Here is a 14833-nt window from a genome sequence, read left to right as displayed (position 1 = left end):
ATTAAAAAAGTATTAATTGTATTTGTACAGAAAAAAAGAAAAAGTTGACAATATATAAAAAAAAAAAGTCACAAAATTTTGAATTTATTTTATTGTACTGTATTTTGTTATCTTATTTGTAATTATAATAATTATTATTATTTTATTATATATTTTTTTTTTTTTTTTTTTTTTTTTTTTTTTTTTTTTTTTACGTTGTAAAAGCATATTTACGTTTTAGTTTCACATATTTACAACGTTGCTTATAATTTTTGACGACACATTTTTTAATTGATTATTAAAAAAAAAAAAAATAATATTAAAATTAAAATGAGATAACCATTAATATATTTATATATCAATTGATATAAGAAAATAAATATATATGTATATAATTTCTTTTTATAAGAAAAAAATTTATACGTCTGGTGATATATAATATATATTATATTATATATATATATAATTCTTTTTTGAAATAGGTATACATTTGGAATTATAAAAATAGAACAAGGTTTTTTTTATAGGCATAAAAAAAAAATATATATAATAAAAATTATATATATATTATATATATATATATACTTAGGTAGGAAAATAATGAAAAATAATAATCTATATTATTTTATAAACATATTATTGATTACAAAAAAGAGTAAAGATTAATAAAGAATTTTCTGAAATTTTTGAAAGATGTATTTATCTTATTAAGTGAAAATTCTTATTTTATAATTTTTTTTTTTTCTTTTTTTTTCTTTTTTTTTTTTTTTTTTTTTGTTATACTGTTATTTTATAAAAAATATATGGTTTAAAATATATATTAAAATTGTTATGTAAAATATAAAAAATAGTAATTATTGTAATATTAATAAATGTATATTTATATTATATAAAATTGTAATATATAATAAAATTTAAAAAAAAAAAAAAAAAAATGTCATAAGCTTAAAGTGAATATAAATAAATATAAATATAAATATATATATATATATATATATATTTATTTATTTATTTATATAATGTTTAATTTTTATTTATATTATGTATATTTATTTGATCAAAAGCAAAATAAATAATTTCATGTATAAATTTTTTACTAATTTCAATGATTAGTGATGTGTCGAATATAAAAGAAGAGGAATCATATTCTTCGAAAAAAGATGAATGTAGTTCAGAAGAAAAAAAAAATATATCATTAACAGCTAGCCATAAAAATGAAGAATCGGAAGAAAATGTAGAAGATAAAGAAGTAAAAGAAGTAGACAAAAAACATCTGGAACTTAAAGAGAAATTAAAAATGTGGAAAACTAGTGTTTCTAAACAAAATGACTGTATGAATAAAAATGAAATTGTCCAACTAGCTAAAATGAATGATAAAGAAAAAACTAGAGAAGAAATTAAAAGAAGATTAGAAAAATATAAAAGAGAACATAAAATATATGATGAAGATGAGGAGGAAAATGATGAAGGGCATGATAATAAATATTTTAAAAATAAAAATAATTCGATATATACATCAAAAAATGAGGATATTAATAAATATTATTCAAAAAAGAATAATAATAAAAAAAAAAAAAAAAAAAGTACAAGTCATAGTTCTTCAGAAAATCATAGTATAAAATATAATGATAAAAAATATTATCGAAGTAAAAGTATTGATAGTAATAATAGTAGTTTTTCTAAAAAAAGAGAAGATAGTCATTACAACAAAAAAAAAAGAAAGCATTCATCTAATAATAATTATATGGATTACCATAAAGATAAAAAAAGAGATAATCATAACAAAAGAAGAAGATCATATAGTTATTCATCTATTTCTGATATTGTTGAAACAAAAAAAAATAAAATAAAAAAAAAAACAAATAATGTTATAAATAGTGATAATAATAGTAATAGTAATAGTAGTAGTATTCGTATTAGTAATAGTAATAGTTATAGTAGTAATTATAAAAATCATAGGAAGAGTCACTCGAATGATTCCTATAATGATAATTCATCGTATAAAAAAAGTAAATCGAAAAAATCATATAAATATGATAATAAACATAGACAATCTAAATATAATAATAACAATAATAAGAATGATCATCATATGTTAAAATATTCTCATGATGACGATTTAAATAATAAACATATAAAAAAACATAAAGATCATGTACATCATTATAATCATAAAGACACAGATAAAAATTCAAAATATTTATATAACAATATAACAAAAGAAAGAATCGAAAAAAAATATCATAGAATACCATTAGGATATCATACTACAAAAGAATCTTGGAATAATTACACACAATGGTTACAAAAAAAAAATGATTATAGGTTTAGTTTACCTTTTGATGAACATAAAATATTTAGAAAGTCTAGTTCTCTCTCTCCAACTACGTGGGAAAATTTTGTTAATCCTTCAGAAGAGGATGAAAAAGAAGAAAAAAAAGAAAAAGAAAAAAAAAAAGAAAAAGAAAAAAAAAAAGAAAAAGAAAAAAAAAGAGAAAAAGAAAAAAAAAAAGAGAAAAGAAAAAATAGTCGATCATCATCACACGATTTAGCATCCATTTTTATGTCGTGTACAACTGATGAAAAAAATTCTAATAAAAGTTCAAGTCGCAGTGTTGAAAAGGTAGAAAAAGATATAGATAAAAAAAAAAAGCATAAACATAAACATGACCATAAACATAAACATAGACATAAACACAAACATAAATCCAAACATAAATCCAAAGATAAATCCAAAGATAAATCAAAAGATAAATCAAAAGATAGAAGAAAGCATAAAAAAAAGAAAAAGAAAAATAAAGAAAAAGACAAAAAAAATAAACATCATTCTGAAGAATCATCGTCAGATACTTACAATAGAGATAAAAAAAAAAAAGAATCTGATGAATCCTCAAATGAGGAAGGATCCTCTACTTCAGCAACATCCTTATCCTTCCTTTGTGAAGGATATGATTCATTAGATGATAATAAATATTTAATAAGTAATCATAAATTAAAAGAACAACAAGAAGATGATGTTAATAAAAAGTTATTAAAAGGAAATGATAACCATTTAAGTGACTCAAGTCAAAATAGTAAAGAAAATTCAAATAAAAATAAAGAGAAGAAGAAAAAAAAGGAAAAGGAAAAAATAAAAAAAAAAGATAACATCGATGAAGAAGAAGATACAGAAAATAATATTGATGATAAAAATTATACATATAAACAAAATGAAGAAATGAATAACAATGAGTCAGATAATTCATCAGACAATGAAAGTATAGGTCCTAAACCTTTAGATGTTAATGTAAAGCTAGCTACAAAACAAATAGATTATGGTGTTGCTATGATGCCAGGAGAAGGACAAGCAATAGCTCAATTTGTTCAGAAAGGTAAGAGGATACCAAGAAGAGGAGAAGTTGGTTTATCAGCTGAAGCTATTGAAAATTTTGAAAGCCTTGGTTATGTTATGAGTGGATCAAGACATAAAAGAATGAATGCTATTCGTATGAGAAAAGAAAATCAAGTTTATAGTGCAGAAGAACAAAGAGCATTAGCTATGTATAATTATGAAGAGAGAGCTAATAGAGAAAATGCTTTAATTAATGACTTAAAAGAAATATTAAGAAAACAAAATGAAAGTATATTATCAGAAGAGAAAAATGAATAAAACCTGGGTTGCAAAAAAAATAAAATAAAATAAATGATATATTAAAATATAAATAAATAAATACACACATATATATATATATATATATATATATAACTTATTTGATGAATTAAGGAAACATAAAATAATACTTTTATTAAATTTTTTTTTTTTTGAATTTATTTATTTTTTAATTTAATCATTTGTATTTGGAAGGAATTATATATTATTATTTCATTTTATTATTATTTTTTTTTTTTATTTTATTTTGTCAAAAAAAAAAAAAACTTATAATTTCCTCATCTTATTGTATTTTTAATACATATTTTTTAAAGAATTAAAGTAGACAAAAATTACATTTTGTGATATAATTAGAATTTATTAACGTTTAGTTATAAGATATTTTCAAGTCTCAGTAAAGTCTTTCAATACATATGTAAAAATATATATGAACACATAAGTTTGTAATATTTTATATATATAGATAAATATATATATGTATATGAAATTATTTCAATGTTTAATTTATTATTTGTGATATTTTTAATTTTTAATTTTTTTTTTTTTTTTTTTTTTTAAATAATTATTATGTATATTTGGTCTTTATTACTTTAATTTTTTTTTTTTTTTTTTTTATTTTTTTTTATATTTTACACAAATAGTAATTCAAATAATATGTATAAATTTATATTTAATTTTCTTTTATAGATAAATAAAAGAAATATATAAAAATATAAATATGTGAATATATATATGTATATAGGTGTGATGGTAAAAGGACAACAAATATATATATATATATATATATATATATAATATATATATATATATTTTTTTTTGTACACTCTATTTTGTGACTAGCTATAAATATATTATACAAATCGTTTAGTCAACTTCTTCCATTTTAGAATCTGTTGCATCTACAGTTTCTTCAAGAGGTGGTAAATCGATATCATTGTTTTCTTCTTCATCTATTGATAAACCTAATTTAATCATTCTGTGGATTCTTTTAGAAAATGTGGTTGGTTCTTCAAGAGCAAAACCAGATGTTAATAAAGAGGTATCAAACAATAACCAGATTAAATCTTTAACAGTTTTATCTGACTTATCTGCATCAGCTTTTTGTTTTAATGCTGATATGATTGGGTGACGAGCATTGATTTCCATAATTTTTTTGGATAACATATAGCTAGTCATAGAATTATCTCTTAAAGCTTGAGCTTTCATAATTCTTTCCATGTTTGCTGACCATCCAAATTCTGATGTAACTAATACACATGGAGAATCTGTAATTCTTTGTCCTACAACAACTTTTTCAACTTTCTCGTGTAATACGTCTTTAATAACTTTGCATAATCCTTCATATTCAGCTTTCAAAGTTTCGAAATCTTTTTTGGCTTCTTCTGAATCATCAATATCTAAACCTTCTTTAGTACAACATTTCAATTTCTTACCATCAAAATCTTTTAATTGTTGTACTGCATATTCATCAATAGGATCAACCATATAAATAACTTCGAATCCTTTTTTGGTCAAAGCTTCTAAGAAAGGAGAGTTAGAAACAGCATTGATGGATTCACCTGTGATATAGTAAATATCTTTTTGGTTTTCCTTCATTCTGTCTACGTATTCTTTTAATCCGATCATTTCGTCTCCAGATTTTGAGGTTTGGAAACGGAGTAATTCGGTGATCTAAAAAATGAAATGATATGAAAAAATAAAATAATTACATAAAATATATACATATATGTATATTTATATATATATGCACACATTAATATAATTATCCACACTCTCAATGTTATTATTTGATAAATTTTTTTTTGTTCCGCTTTTATGACTCAATGCATTTAATGATCATGGTCATAAATATTGCCGTCTTATTTATTCAGTCATAAATAATATAATAAATAGATATACAAGGAAATATGTAGAAAAACATAAATTGCATAAAATATTTATTATATATTTATAAAGGAATAAACAATAAATGCATGCTAAGGTGATAAGCGATGAAAATTATATTAATTTATAATATTTTAATTATAACAAATATAACATTTGAAATAATTTTATAAATTAATTATTTTCATATTATTTTTCCAAATCGTCTGAACATGTACATTTTATTTATTGGACATAAAATATTTCATACATGTAATTAAAATTTGGTTTTAAAGGAACACATATATTTGGAGTGAACAAAATATGTACACAAATAAATACATACATATAAAAATATATAAATATATATATATATATATATAAAAATATACATATAAATATATATATATATATATATATTTTTACCTTTGTACGATTTGCGTTATCCTCGTGGATACCCAACTTTAAGTTTTTGCTGAATTGTTCATAAAACTTTTTGTAGTTTTCCTTATTTTCAGCTAATTCTGAGAACATGTCTAAACATTTTTTGATAAGATTTTTTTTGATAACTTTAAGTATTTTATTTTGTTGTAATGATTCTCTTGAAATATTAAGTGGTAGATCTTCAGAATCAACAACACCCTTAACAAAATTTAACCATTCAGGTATAATTTCTTCACAGTCATCCATAATAAAAACTCTTCTTACATATAATTTAATATTATTTCTTTTTTTTCTATTTTCGAACATATCAAATGGTGCTCTTTTTGGTATAAATAATAAAGCTTTAAATTCTAATTGACCTTCAACAGAGAAATGTTTAACAGCTAAATGATCTTCCCAATCATTTGTTAATGATTTATAGAAGCTAGCATATTCTTCATTAGTAACTTCTTCAGGTTTTCTCATCCATAATGGTTTTTGTTTATTTAATTCTTCCCATTCATGTTCTACAGTGTGTATTTTTTTCTTTTTCTTTTCTTTTTTTTTCTTTTCAGCATTTTCTAATTCTTCAGTAACATCTTCAACTTTTGGATGATCAGTTTTGTTATCATCTTCTTCGTTATCTTCTTTTTTTTCTTCATCTTCATTTTCTTCTTTATTTTCATCTGCATTTTTGTCTTCAACAGTTTTGTTTTCTTGAGTATCTTCTTCATCTTCAGAGGCTGTGATTTCTTTTTCATTTTGTCTTTCGCAGTATAATTTAATTGGAAACGAGATAAATTCGGAGTGTTTCTTAACTAAATCTTTGATACGTTTTTCTTCAAGGTATTCTAATTGATCTTCTTTTAAATGAAGAATAATTTTGGTACCTCTTCCAAGCTTTTCATTTGTTTCATCCTTAGTAACAGTAAATGATCCACCAGCAGCAGATTCCCACACATATTGTTCATCATCGTTATTCTTTGAAACAACAACAACGTGATCAGCAACAAGATAAGCAGAATAAAAACCAACACCAAATTGACCTATCATAGATATATCTCCACTTGCTTGTATGGCTTCCATAAATGCTTTAGTTCCAGATCTAGCGATAGTTCCAAGGTTATTAATTAAATCATTTTTTGTCATACCAATACCTGAATCTTCTATAGTTAAAGTATTATTAGTTTTATCAGGTATTATACGAATAAAAAATTCAGGCTCAGCAGATAATTTCTGGGTATCTGTAATGGATTCATATCTTATTTTATCTAAAGCATCACTAGCATTGCTAATTAATTCTCTTAAAAATATTTCTTTGTTACTGTAAAAAGTGTTGATAATCAAACTCATCAACTGCCTGATGTCGGCATTAAATGCGAATGTTTCCGTTGACATTTTATTCTAAAATTGGCAAGATAAAAAAAAAAAAAAAAAAAAAGAGAGAAAAAGAGCGAGATAAAAATGAAGAAAAAAGAAAAAATATATATATATATTAAATATATATATATATATATAAAAGGATAAATTTTTTAAAGTAAAATATTTAATCTTTTATACATACATATATATATATATATATATATATATAATATTTAATTTATATATAAAATATAATTTTTTTTGTTAATTTCTCACGTTGTTATTAAATTAATTTTTATATATATTTATTATATAAATAATAAAATACTTTAATTTTAATTTTATTTTTTTTTAAAATGATGGATTTTTATTATTTGAAATTTTGCTAAACATGAAATATTTTATTATATTTTTGTAAATACAATAAATAATAATTATAAATCAAAAAAAAAAAAAAAAGATATTTTATATAAAAATATAAAAATATAAAAATATTAAATATTAAATATATTTTATATAGGTACACTATTTATTCTTATATAATTTATATAATACTTTTTTTTGTTATTTTTTTTTTTTTCTTAAAATTCATGCAAAATATTTACTATAATATTATTATATTTAACTATATACTTATGGAATACTTTAAAATATATATCCAATGGCCCCCTTCCGCGGGGCTTTTTTTTTTTTTATTTTTCAAACACCTCACATATAAAATGTAAATATATATATAATATATATTATATATAATCTACAAAAAGAATTAAATATATATATTATAATATATATATAATATTTAGTTACCCATAATAATATTTATTATATTTATGCATATATTACATATATATATTTTATTTATTTATTTATTCCTTTTTTTTTTTTTTTTTATTATATATATGACTAGGTGGGGTATCTTTTTTTTAAGAATAACATCGTTTTATAAAGTATTTTATTTCATATGAGTACATAAATAATATATATATATATATATATATATAATAATATTATATTTATATGAAGCACATTTCTTTTTTTTTTTTAAAAGATATTTTATAAGCATATACATATTATATTATATTATATTATATATATAGTTTCCCTTTATTTATTTATTATTGTTATTTTATTTTATTATTTTTTTTTTTACCCCCTTAACATATATAAAATATCTTATAAGATAATTCCCATATATAAAAAAAAAAAGTACCTATTTATGCATGCGCAATATAAATATATAAATATATAAATATATATATATACATATATATATATAATATTACATTATATATTTTTAAAAATATTATATTTTCTTTTTACTTATATTAACCACTTTTTCTTATTACTATATTTATTATTCATATATAATATATATTATATTATATTATTTTTTGAAGAAAAAATGATCACATTGTATATCACAATATATATTATATATGAAATATTTATTATTCCTTTTTCTTAAAAAATTTCACTCAACATATTATATATATAAATATATATAAATTTTTTTTTATTTATTATATATATAATATTCCAAGTAACACACATTTGAATATTTTTCATCGTACTATTATTCCTTAAAGAAAAAAATGTCATCACTTTTTTCAATGAAAACACATATAAACTATTAATCATATATCTAAAAAGATATCAAGGCAACATATAAAAATATATGTTTATTTTTTTGTTTTTTTTCTAATATTTGTAGAAGGATCAAATGAATTAAGGGTTCTTTTATAAACAAAAAAAATATATATTATTTATATAATATTTTAAAGTGTTAGCAAAAAAAAAAAAAAAAAAAAAAAAAAAAAAAAAAAAAAAAAATACATAAATATAAATATATACATATATATATATATATATATATATATATATATATATATATAGTATGATAAGTTTTAATAACATAAAAAATGTAATATATATATTATTATTAAAGTATTAAATTTAATTATTTTTAAAAAAAAACAAAGACACTCCATTTTTTTTTTAAACCATTTATGTACTTTTTAAAAAAAATAAAGAATCATCCAACCATAGGTCTTTTTCTTCCCCTCTGTTTAACTAAAAAAAAAAAAAAAAATACATAAATATATATATATATATATATATATATTTATATTTAATGTCTTCAATTTAAGAACATACCTATTTCTAATTTTATCAAAATTTCCTTAACATTGTCAGATTTCATTTTGTATCCTTCAAGAATATCTTCCTCCTAATTATATATAATCCAAAAAAAAAAAAAAAAAAAAAAAAAATTAAAATAATATAATATATATATATACATGTGTATATATTTATTGTGTTATTAAATTATTTATATGCATATAATACGAGCAAGTGACATTAAATATATATATTATATTATTTGTTCATATGAGATATAATATTACCAAAGAGGGGAATTCACTATGAAAACTTTTGATTGTCTTTAAGAGAACAAACAAATCGACAGCTTTATCCTGCATAATAGAAATATGAATTATATAATAATATATTAATATATATATATATATAATATAATATGTGTATATTTTTTCCTCACTTCTATTGAGGATGATAAAAAAGATAATCCAAAATCTATAACACACAATTTGATAGTTTCCAAGTCACTAAAATTATATGGCAAATTATTATTCTTTAAATCTAATAAATTATTTTGTTGAATAAAAGAATTTCTTAAAATTAAATTTGATGTAGTAAAATCTCCATGTATGATATTACCATTATGTATTTTTGCTAACACCATACCTATACATATAGGTATTTTGGGTTCATATTCTTTTATATTTTTTAATATGAAATTTATAGTACATCCTTTCACATATTCGAAATATAAACTTTTTTCCTTAGCATCAACAAAATAAATATATGGAACATCAATATTTAAACTAGCTAACTTTTTTGTAAATTTAATTTCATTAGATACTCTTAATTTTCTTATTTTCGTATCTATCTTTTTATGTCTGTAATATTTTCTGTATATAACTTTTTTCACTGCCTCCTTATTAATAAACGTGCATCTATAGATCCTCTAAAAAAAAAAAAAAAAAAAAAATGAACATGAAAAATAATGTATGGTTAAACAAAAGGAAGTGCAAATAAATAAATATAAATATATATACATATACATATATATATATATATATATATATATATATATATATATATATATATATATATATATATATATATATGTGAAATGGTATTATAAAATCCTACAGCATCAGATCCTGCAGACATTAAAACGCAGTCCATTCTTATATTATATATGTCCCTTTTTTACAGCTTCGTAAATACATATAATTATATATATTAATATATAGAATATAAGAAAATGAAAAAGAAAATATATTTAAATATAAATATTTATAAAGTCATTTTATAAAAATTACAATAAAATAAAAAATAATAACATAATAATAATAATATATATATACGTAATATTATTGAGAAAAAATAAAAATATATATATACATATATATATATATATTTTTTTTTTTTTTTCTTTTTAAAAAATGTAGTTAAAAAATAAATACATAAAAAAATACATCATGTTTCTATTCATATATTTCATATATTTCATTTATTTTTATTTTTATTTTTATTTTTTTTTTTTTTTATTTTTTTTGAATTCATAAGGCACGAAATAAATACATGCATATTTATAAAAATTAATATGAGGGGGAAAATGTAAATATATAGAGGAATATATAGAATATAAATAGAATATTTTTTTTATTATATATATAATACATATATATAATACATATATACATATATATATATATATATATATTTATATATTAATGAACATTCGTTTGAGTAATATATTTTTTTTAAAATATGAATATAAGTGTTAAGGAGAGCCTAGAACATGTGTGCGAGGTTTTTTCATTTTTTGGTATAGACTACATATCAGCTGAAATATTGAGAAGAGGAAAGAATGATAAGAAAATAAAAAGAAGGAAAGTAATAATAAGATATAATTTTTTAATAAATGACTTATGTTTATTGTATTTTTTTGAATTTACGAGAAGATTTAAACCTAGTTATAATGATTATATAAAAAAAGAAATAACCAAAAAGGAAGAGAAATATATAAAAGGTATGAAAAGAAATGAGAGAAATATAAATAATAATATAAATAATAATATAAATAATATTAATAATAATAATGATTATGATGATGATGATAATATATTTAGTGATGATGAGGATTATTTATATGAAGGACTTGATGATGATACAACCTATTTTGATGACTTTAATTTAATATGTCCTTTAGTTATTTTGTTACTAGAATATTTTGAATATCCAAGATTATATCAGTTATTAAAATGTAACTTTCAAAATACAAAAGAATTATTATTATGTATAGGTTTTTTAATAGATAGCACAAATTTATTTGAACAATATGACAAAAGACAAATTTATTATGAGGAATTCTTTAAAAATATAAACAATAATAATAATAATAATAATAATAATAATACTGTAAATTATAATAATAATAATAATAATAGAATAAAAAAAGATGCAGATAAAATAAACGAAGATAATAATAATAATAATAATAATAATAATAAAGATTACTATCATTTTTATCATTATATTAATGAAGCCATGAATTTACTATGTAATAAACCATATGATATTGAAATGTTTCAATACAAATATTTTTATAACTTTTTAGAATCATTGAAAAAAAAAAAAAAAAGAAAAAAAAAAGAAAATTTTCGTATCGATAATAAAAGGAAATATGACAATAAATTAATTCTTAAAGAAAATAATAAAATAAATGATAAGTTTAAGTGTGAACAAAATTATATTGTTGATAAGGGAAAATCACTCAATAATTTTGATAAAGATTATATAGACAATTTTGATGATATATATATCATAGAAAAGAATTTAATAACATTAATAGATTATATACATTATGATTATTCTACATATCAAGAAGAATTTCTTAATTATTATTATAGTAATATTTACTCTTGTTTAGAAGAAGATGATATATATTTAGATGAAAATACACAGAAGTTATATACAAAAGAAATAATAAAAAATATTAATAAAAATTGTAATAAATCAATACAAATATTTAATAAAATACAAAGACAGATATTTCATTTACAACATATAGATCTTATAAGAATAAAGCTTTTCTGTCAATTCAATGATATTGTTACAGCATATATACAACCACATAATGGTATACTACATATAAGTAATTATAAACAAAATATTATGAATACAGAATGGATAACTGATAAGTGGGGATTTAAAAGAAAAATTAAAAAAATTAATCTGGAAAATAATTTTTTATTTAATATATCTATAGATAATGAAAAAGAAAATAACCGTATCATTATAGGTCTTTCACAAGAAAACAACAACAACGACAATAATAATAATAATAATAATAATAATAATATGTCTCATATTAATATGACAAAAAAATGCCCAAATATCTCATTATCACATACAAATAATAAAAAGAATATAACAAATAATTATGAATCATCAGAATTTTTTGAAGATATCAATTTAGATATATTAGAAGAAAAAATAAATATTAATGAATTTTTTATTCTAAATAATATATCTTTATATAATAATATTATTCATATATATAAAAACGGAAAATACTTTTTTTCATATGAACAGCTGAGGGCTGTTTTTTGGATATGGATACAGTCTTTATTTTCTGATATTTCAGATTTAGAAACAGATATTGAAGAAGAAAAATTAAAAGAGAAAGACAGTATAAATATTCAAGTGGATTTCTTTGATATAAATAATAATAAATTCTTTCATGATAATATAGTACATTGTGATGACAACAATAATTTACAAATACACATACTTAATGTAAAAAATAAAATATAAATAAAAAATAAAAAAAAAATAAAAAAAAATAATTATTTTTGATATTTGTGAATAAAAATAAATACATACATATATACATACATACATATACATATATACATATATATATATTTATGTGTTGATATTTTTATTTTATAGGATATGACAAATTTTGAGATGAACTACAGACTAATAAAAGAATATCTGAACGAGAAAGGATGCACATGCGGTTACAATAAAATTATAAAAAACGATGAAGAAAAGAATACACATAAATTAAATAATATTATTAAATATATTAATAATTTACATATCGAATATGATGCTTTTTATAATTATAAAAAGAAATCAAAAAATTTAAAAGGTGATATGTTTGTAGAATATTTAGAAGAGAAGAAAAAAAATATGGTCATTAATTCAAATATAGAAAAAGAAGATTATACAACATTATCACATATTGTAAATAAAAATTTAATACCTATAGATAAAATATTAAACTATAACCCTAGTCTGGATTTTTCATATATAATACAAGGTATTAAACATAATAATTACATCAAAACATCTATTAATATAAATGAATTACAAGAAAAGGATTGGTATCATATGTATATATATCATAAAAATAAAAAAAATAAATCTTCAGAAAAAAAAATCAAAAACTCATCTACTCTATTAAATCAAAATATTATAAATAACGAACATAATAATAATAATATTATAAGATTAACATCATCTTCAAAATATAGAATAAATCATAAACCATCAACATATGCTTCAACCATTTTTCAATATTCTGAACAGTTCATATCAAATAATGATATTTATACTTTTGCTGATAATCTTTATAAAAAAAAAGAACATTTCTTAGAAAACATAAAAACAAAACAACACAAATGCAAACATAACTTTTATCATCTTCTTTCTAAAGTGGAAACATATATGAACTGTGTTGCATATAACTTATAAAAGAAAAAATAAATATAAACATATAAATATATAATATATATATTTTTATGTGTGGAATGGTAATTATATTATAAAATAATATTACAAGTTTTAAATATTTTGTATTATATATACAATTTTTAACATGAAAAGAAATAATACATATATATATATATATATTTATTTATTTTTGTATATTATCATAAAATTTATATAGTTAAATATAATAATATTTATGAAAAAATACATTAATTTTTTTTGATGGTATATTTAAAAAATATGCCTATTTTTTTTTTAAGGGTCTATACCTACTGAGGTACATGCGCAAACAATAAAAAGAAAAAGGAAATATGCATAATATATTATATATATATTATATAATATTTTTTTTTTTTTTTTTTTTTTAATTATTTCTCCGTTTTAAAATAATGACAGTTTAAAATATACTTATTTATAAAATTGCATCATTTAAGATTTTATCTCTTAAATATTCTATTTCTTATAATATGGATGTTTTTTTTTTTAATTTTTTTTCTCTATAAAAAAAAAAAAATATATGAATGGGAATCATCTTATATAAATAAATAAATAAATATATATATATATATATATATATATATATTATATATATGTGAAATAAAATTATAAGAATATGTTTTAATCAATGCATAATGTTTAATAATATATTTATATCCTTTGAAAGAAGGCTCAAAAAAAAAAAAA

The 14833-nt window shown here is 18.8% G+C and overlaps 4 protein-coding genes and 1 non-coding gene across 5 annotated transcripts; 2 read left to right on the top strand and 3 right to left on the bottom strand.

The window, feature by feature from the left end:
• Nucleotides 1-1084: 1084 nt before the first annotated feature.
• On the top strand, nucleotides 1085-3628 carry PADL01_0707300 (heat shock protein 86 family protein; the record flags this gene model as incomplete). The annotated part of the gene is made up of 1 exon (XM_028681108.1): nucleotides 1085-3628. One exon carries the CDS (start codon nucleotides 1085-1087, stop codon nucleotides 3626-3628), a length of 2544 nt encoding a protein of 847 aa, XP_028537519.1.
• An 864-nt stretch (nucleotides 3629-4492) lies between these two features.
• Nucleotides 4493-7312, bottom strand: PADL01_0707200 (heat shock protein 90; the record flags this gene model as incomplete). The annotated part of the gene is made up of 2 exons (XM_028681107.1): nucleotides 4493-5299; nucleotides 5918-7312. 2 exons carry the CDS (start codon nucleotides 7310-7312, stop codon nucleotides 4493-4495), a joined length of 2202 nt encoding a protein of 733 aa, XP_028537518.1.
• Nucleotides 5588-5780, bottom strand: PADL01_0707100. The gene has a single exon (XR_003699332.1). It is a non-coding gene; the product is annotated as a nucleolar RNA snoR36 (non-coding RNA).
• A 1996-nt stretch (nucleotides 7313-9308) lies between the features above and the next one.
• On the bottom strand, nucleotides 9309-10531 carry PADL01_0707000 (EKC/KEOPS complex subunit BUD32; the record flags this gene model as incomplete). Its single annotated transcript, XM_028681106.1, has 5 exons — nucleotides 9309-9346; nucleotides 9431-9503; nucleotides 9682-9750; nucleotides 9834-10322; nucleotides 10511-10531. The coding sequence occupies 5 exons, from the start codon at nucleotides 10529-10531 to the stop codon at nucleotides 9309-9311; spliced, it is 690 nt and encodes a 229-aa protein (XP_028537517.1).
• Nucleotides 10532-11134: 603 nt separating this feature from the next.
• Nucleotides 11135-14131, top strand: PADL01_0706900 (conserved Plasmodium protein, unknown function; the record flags this gene model as incomplete). The annotated part of the gene is made up of 2 exons (XM_028681105.1): nucleotides 11135-13165; nucleotides 13322-14131. The coding sequence occupies 2 exons, from the start codon at nucleotides 11135-11137 to the stop codon at nucleotides 14129-14131; spliced, it is 2841 nt and encodes a 946-aa protein (XP_028537516.1).
• Nucleotides 14132-14833: the final 702 nt, after the last annotated feature.

Source organism: Plasmodium sp. gorilla clade G2, assembly GCF_900097015.1.
Source record: "Plasmodium sp. gorilla clade G2 genome assembly, chromosome: 7".
Lineage (NCBI taxonomy): Eukaryota > Apicomplexa > Aconoidasida > Haemosporida > Plasmodiidae > Plasmodium > Plasmodium adleri (nom. inval.).
Note: the sequence above shows the minus strand (reverse complement) of the source record. Positions and strands in the feature narration are given on the sequence as shown.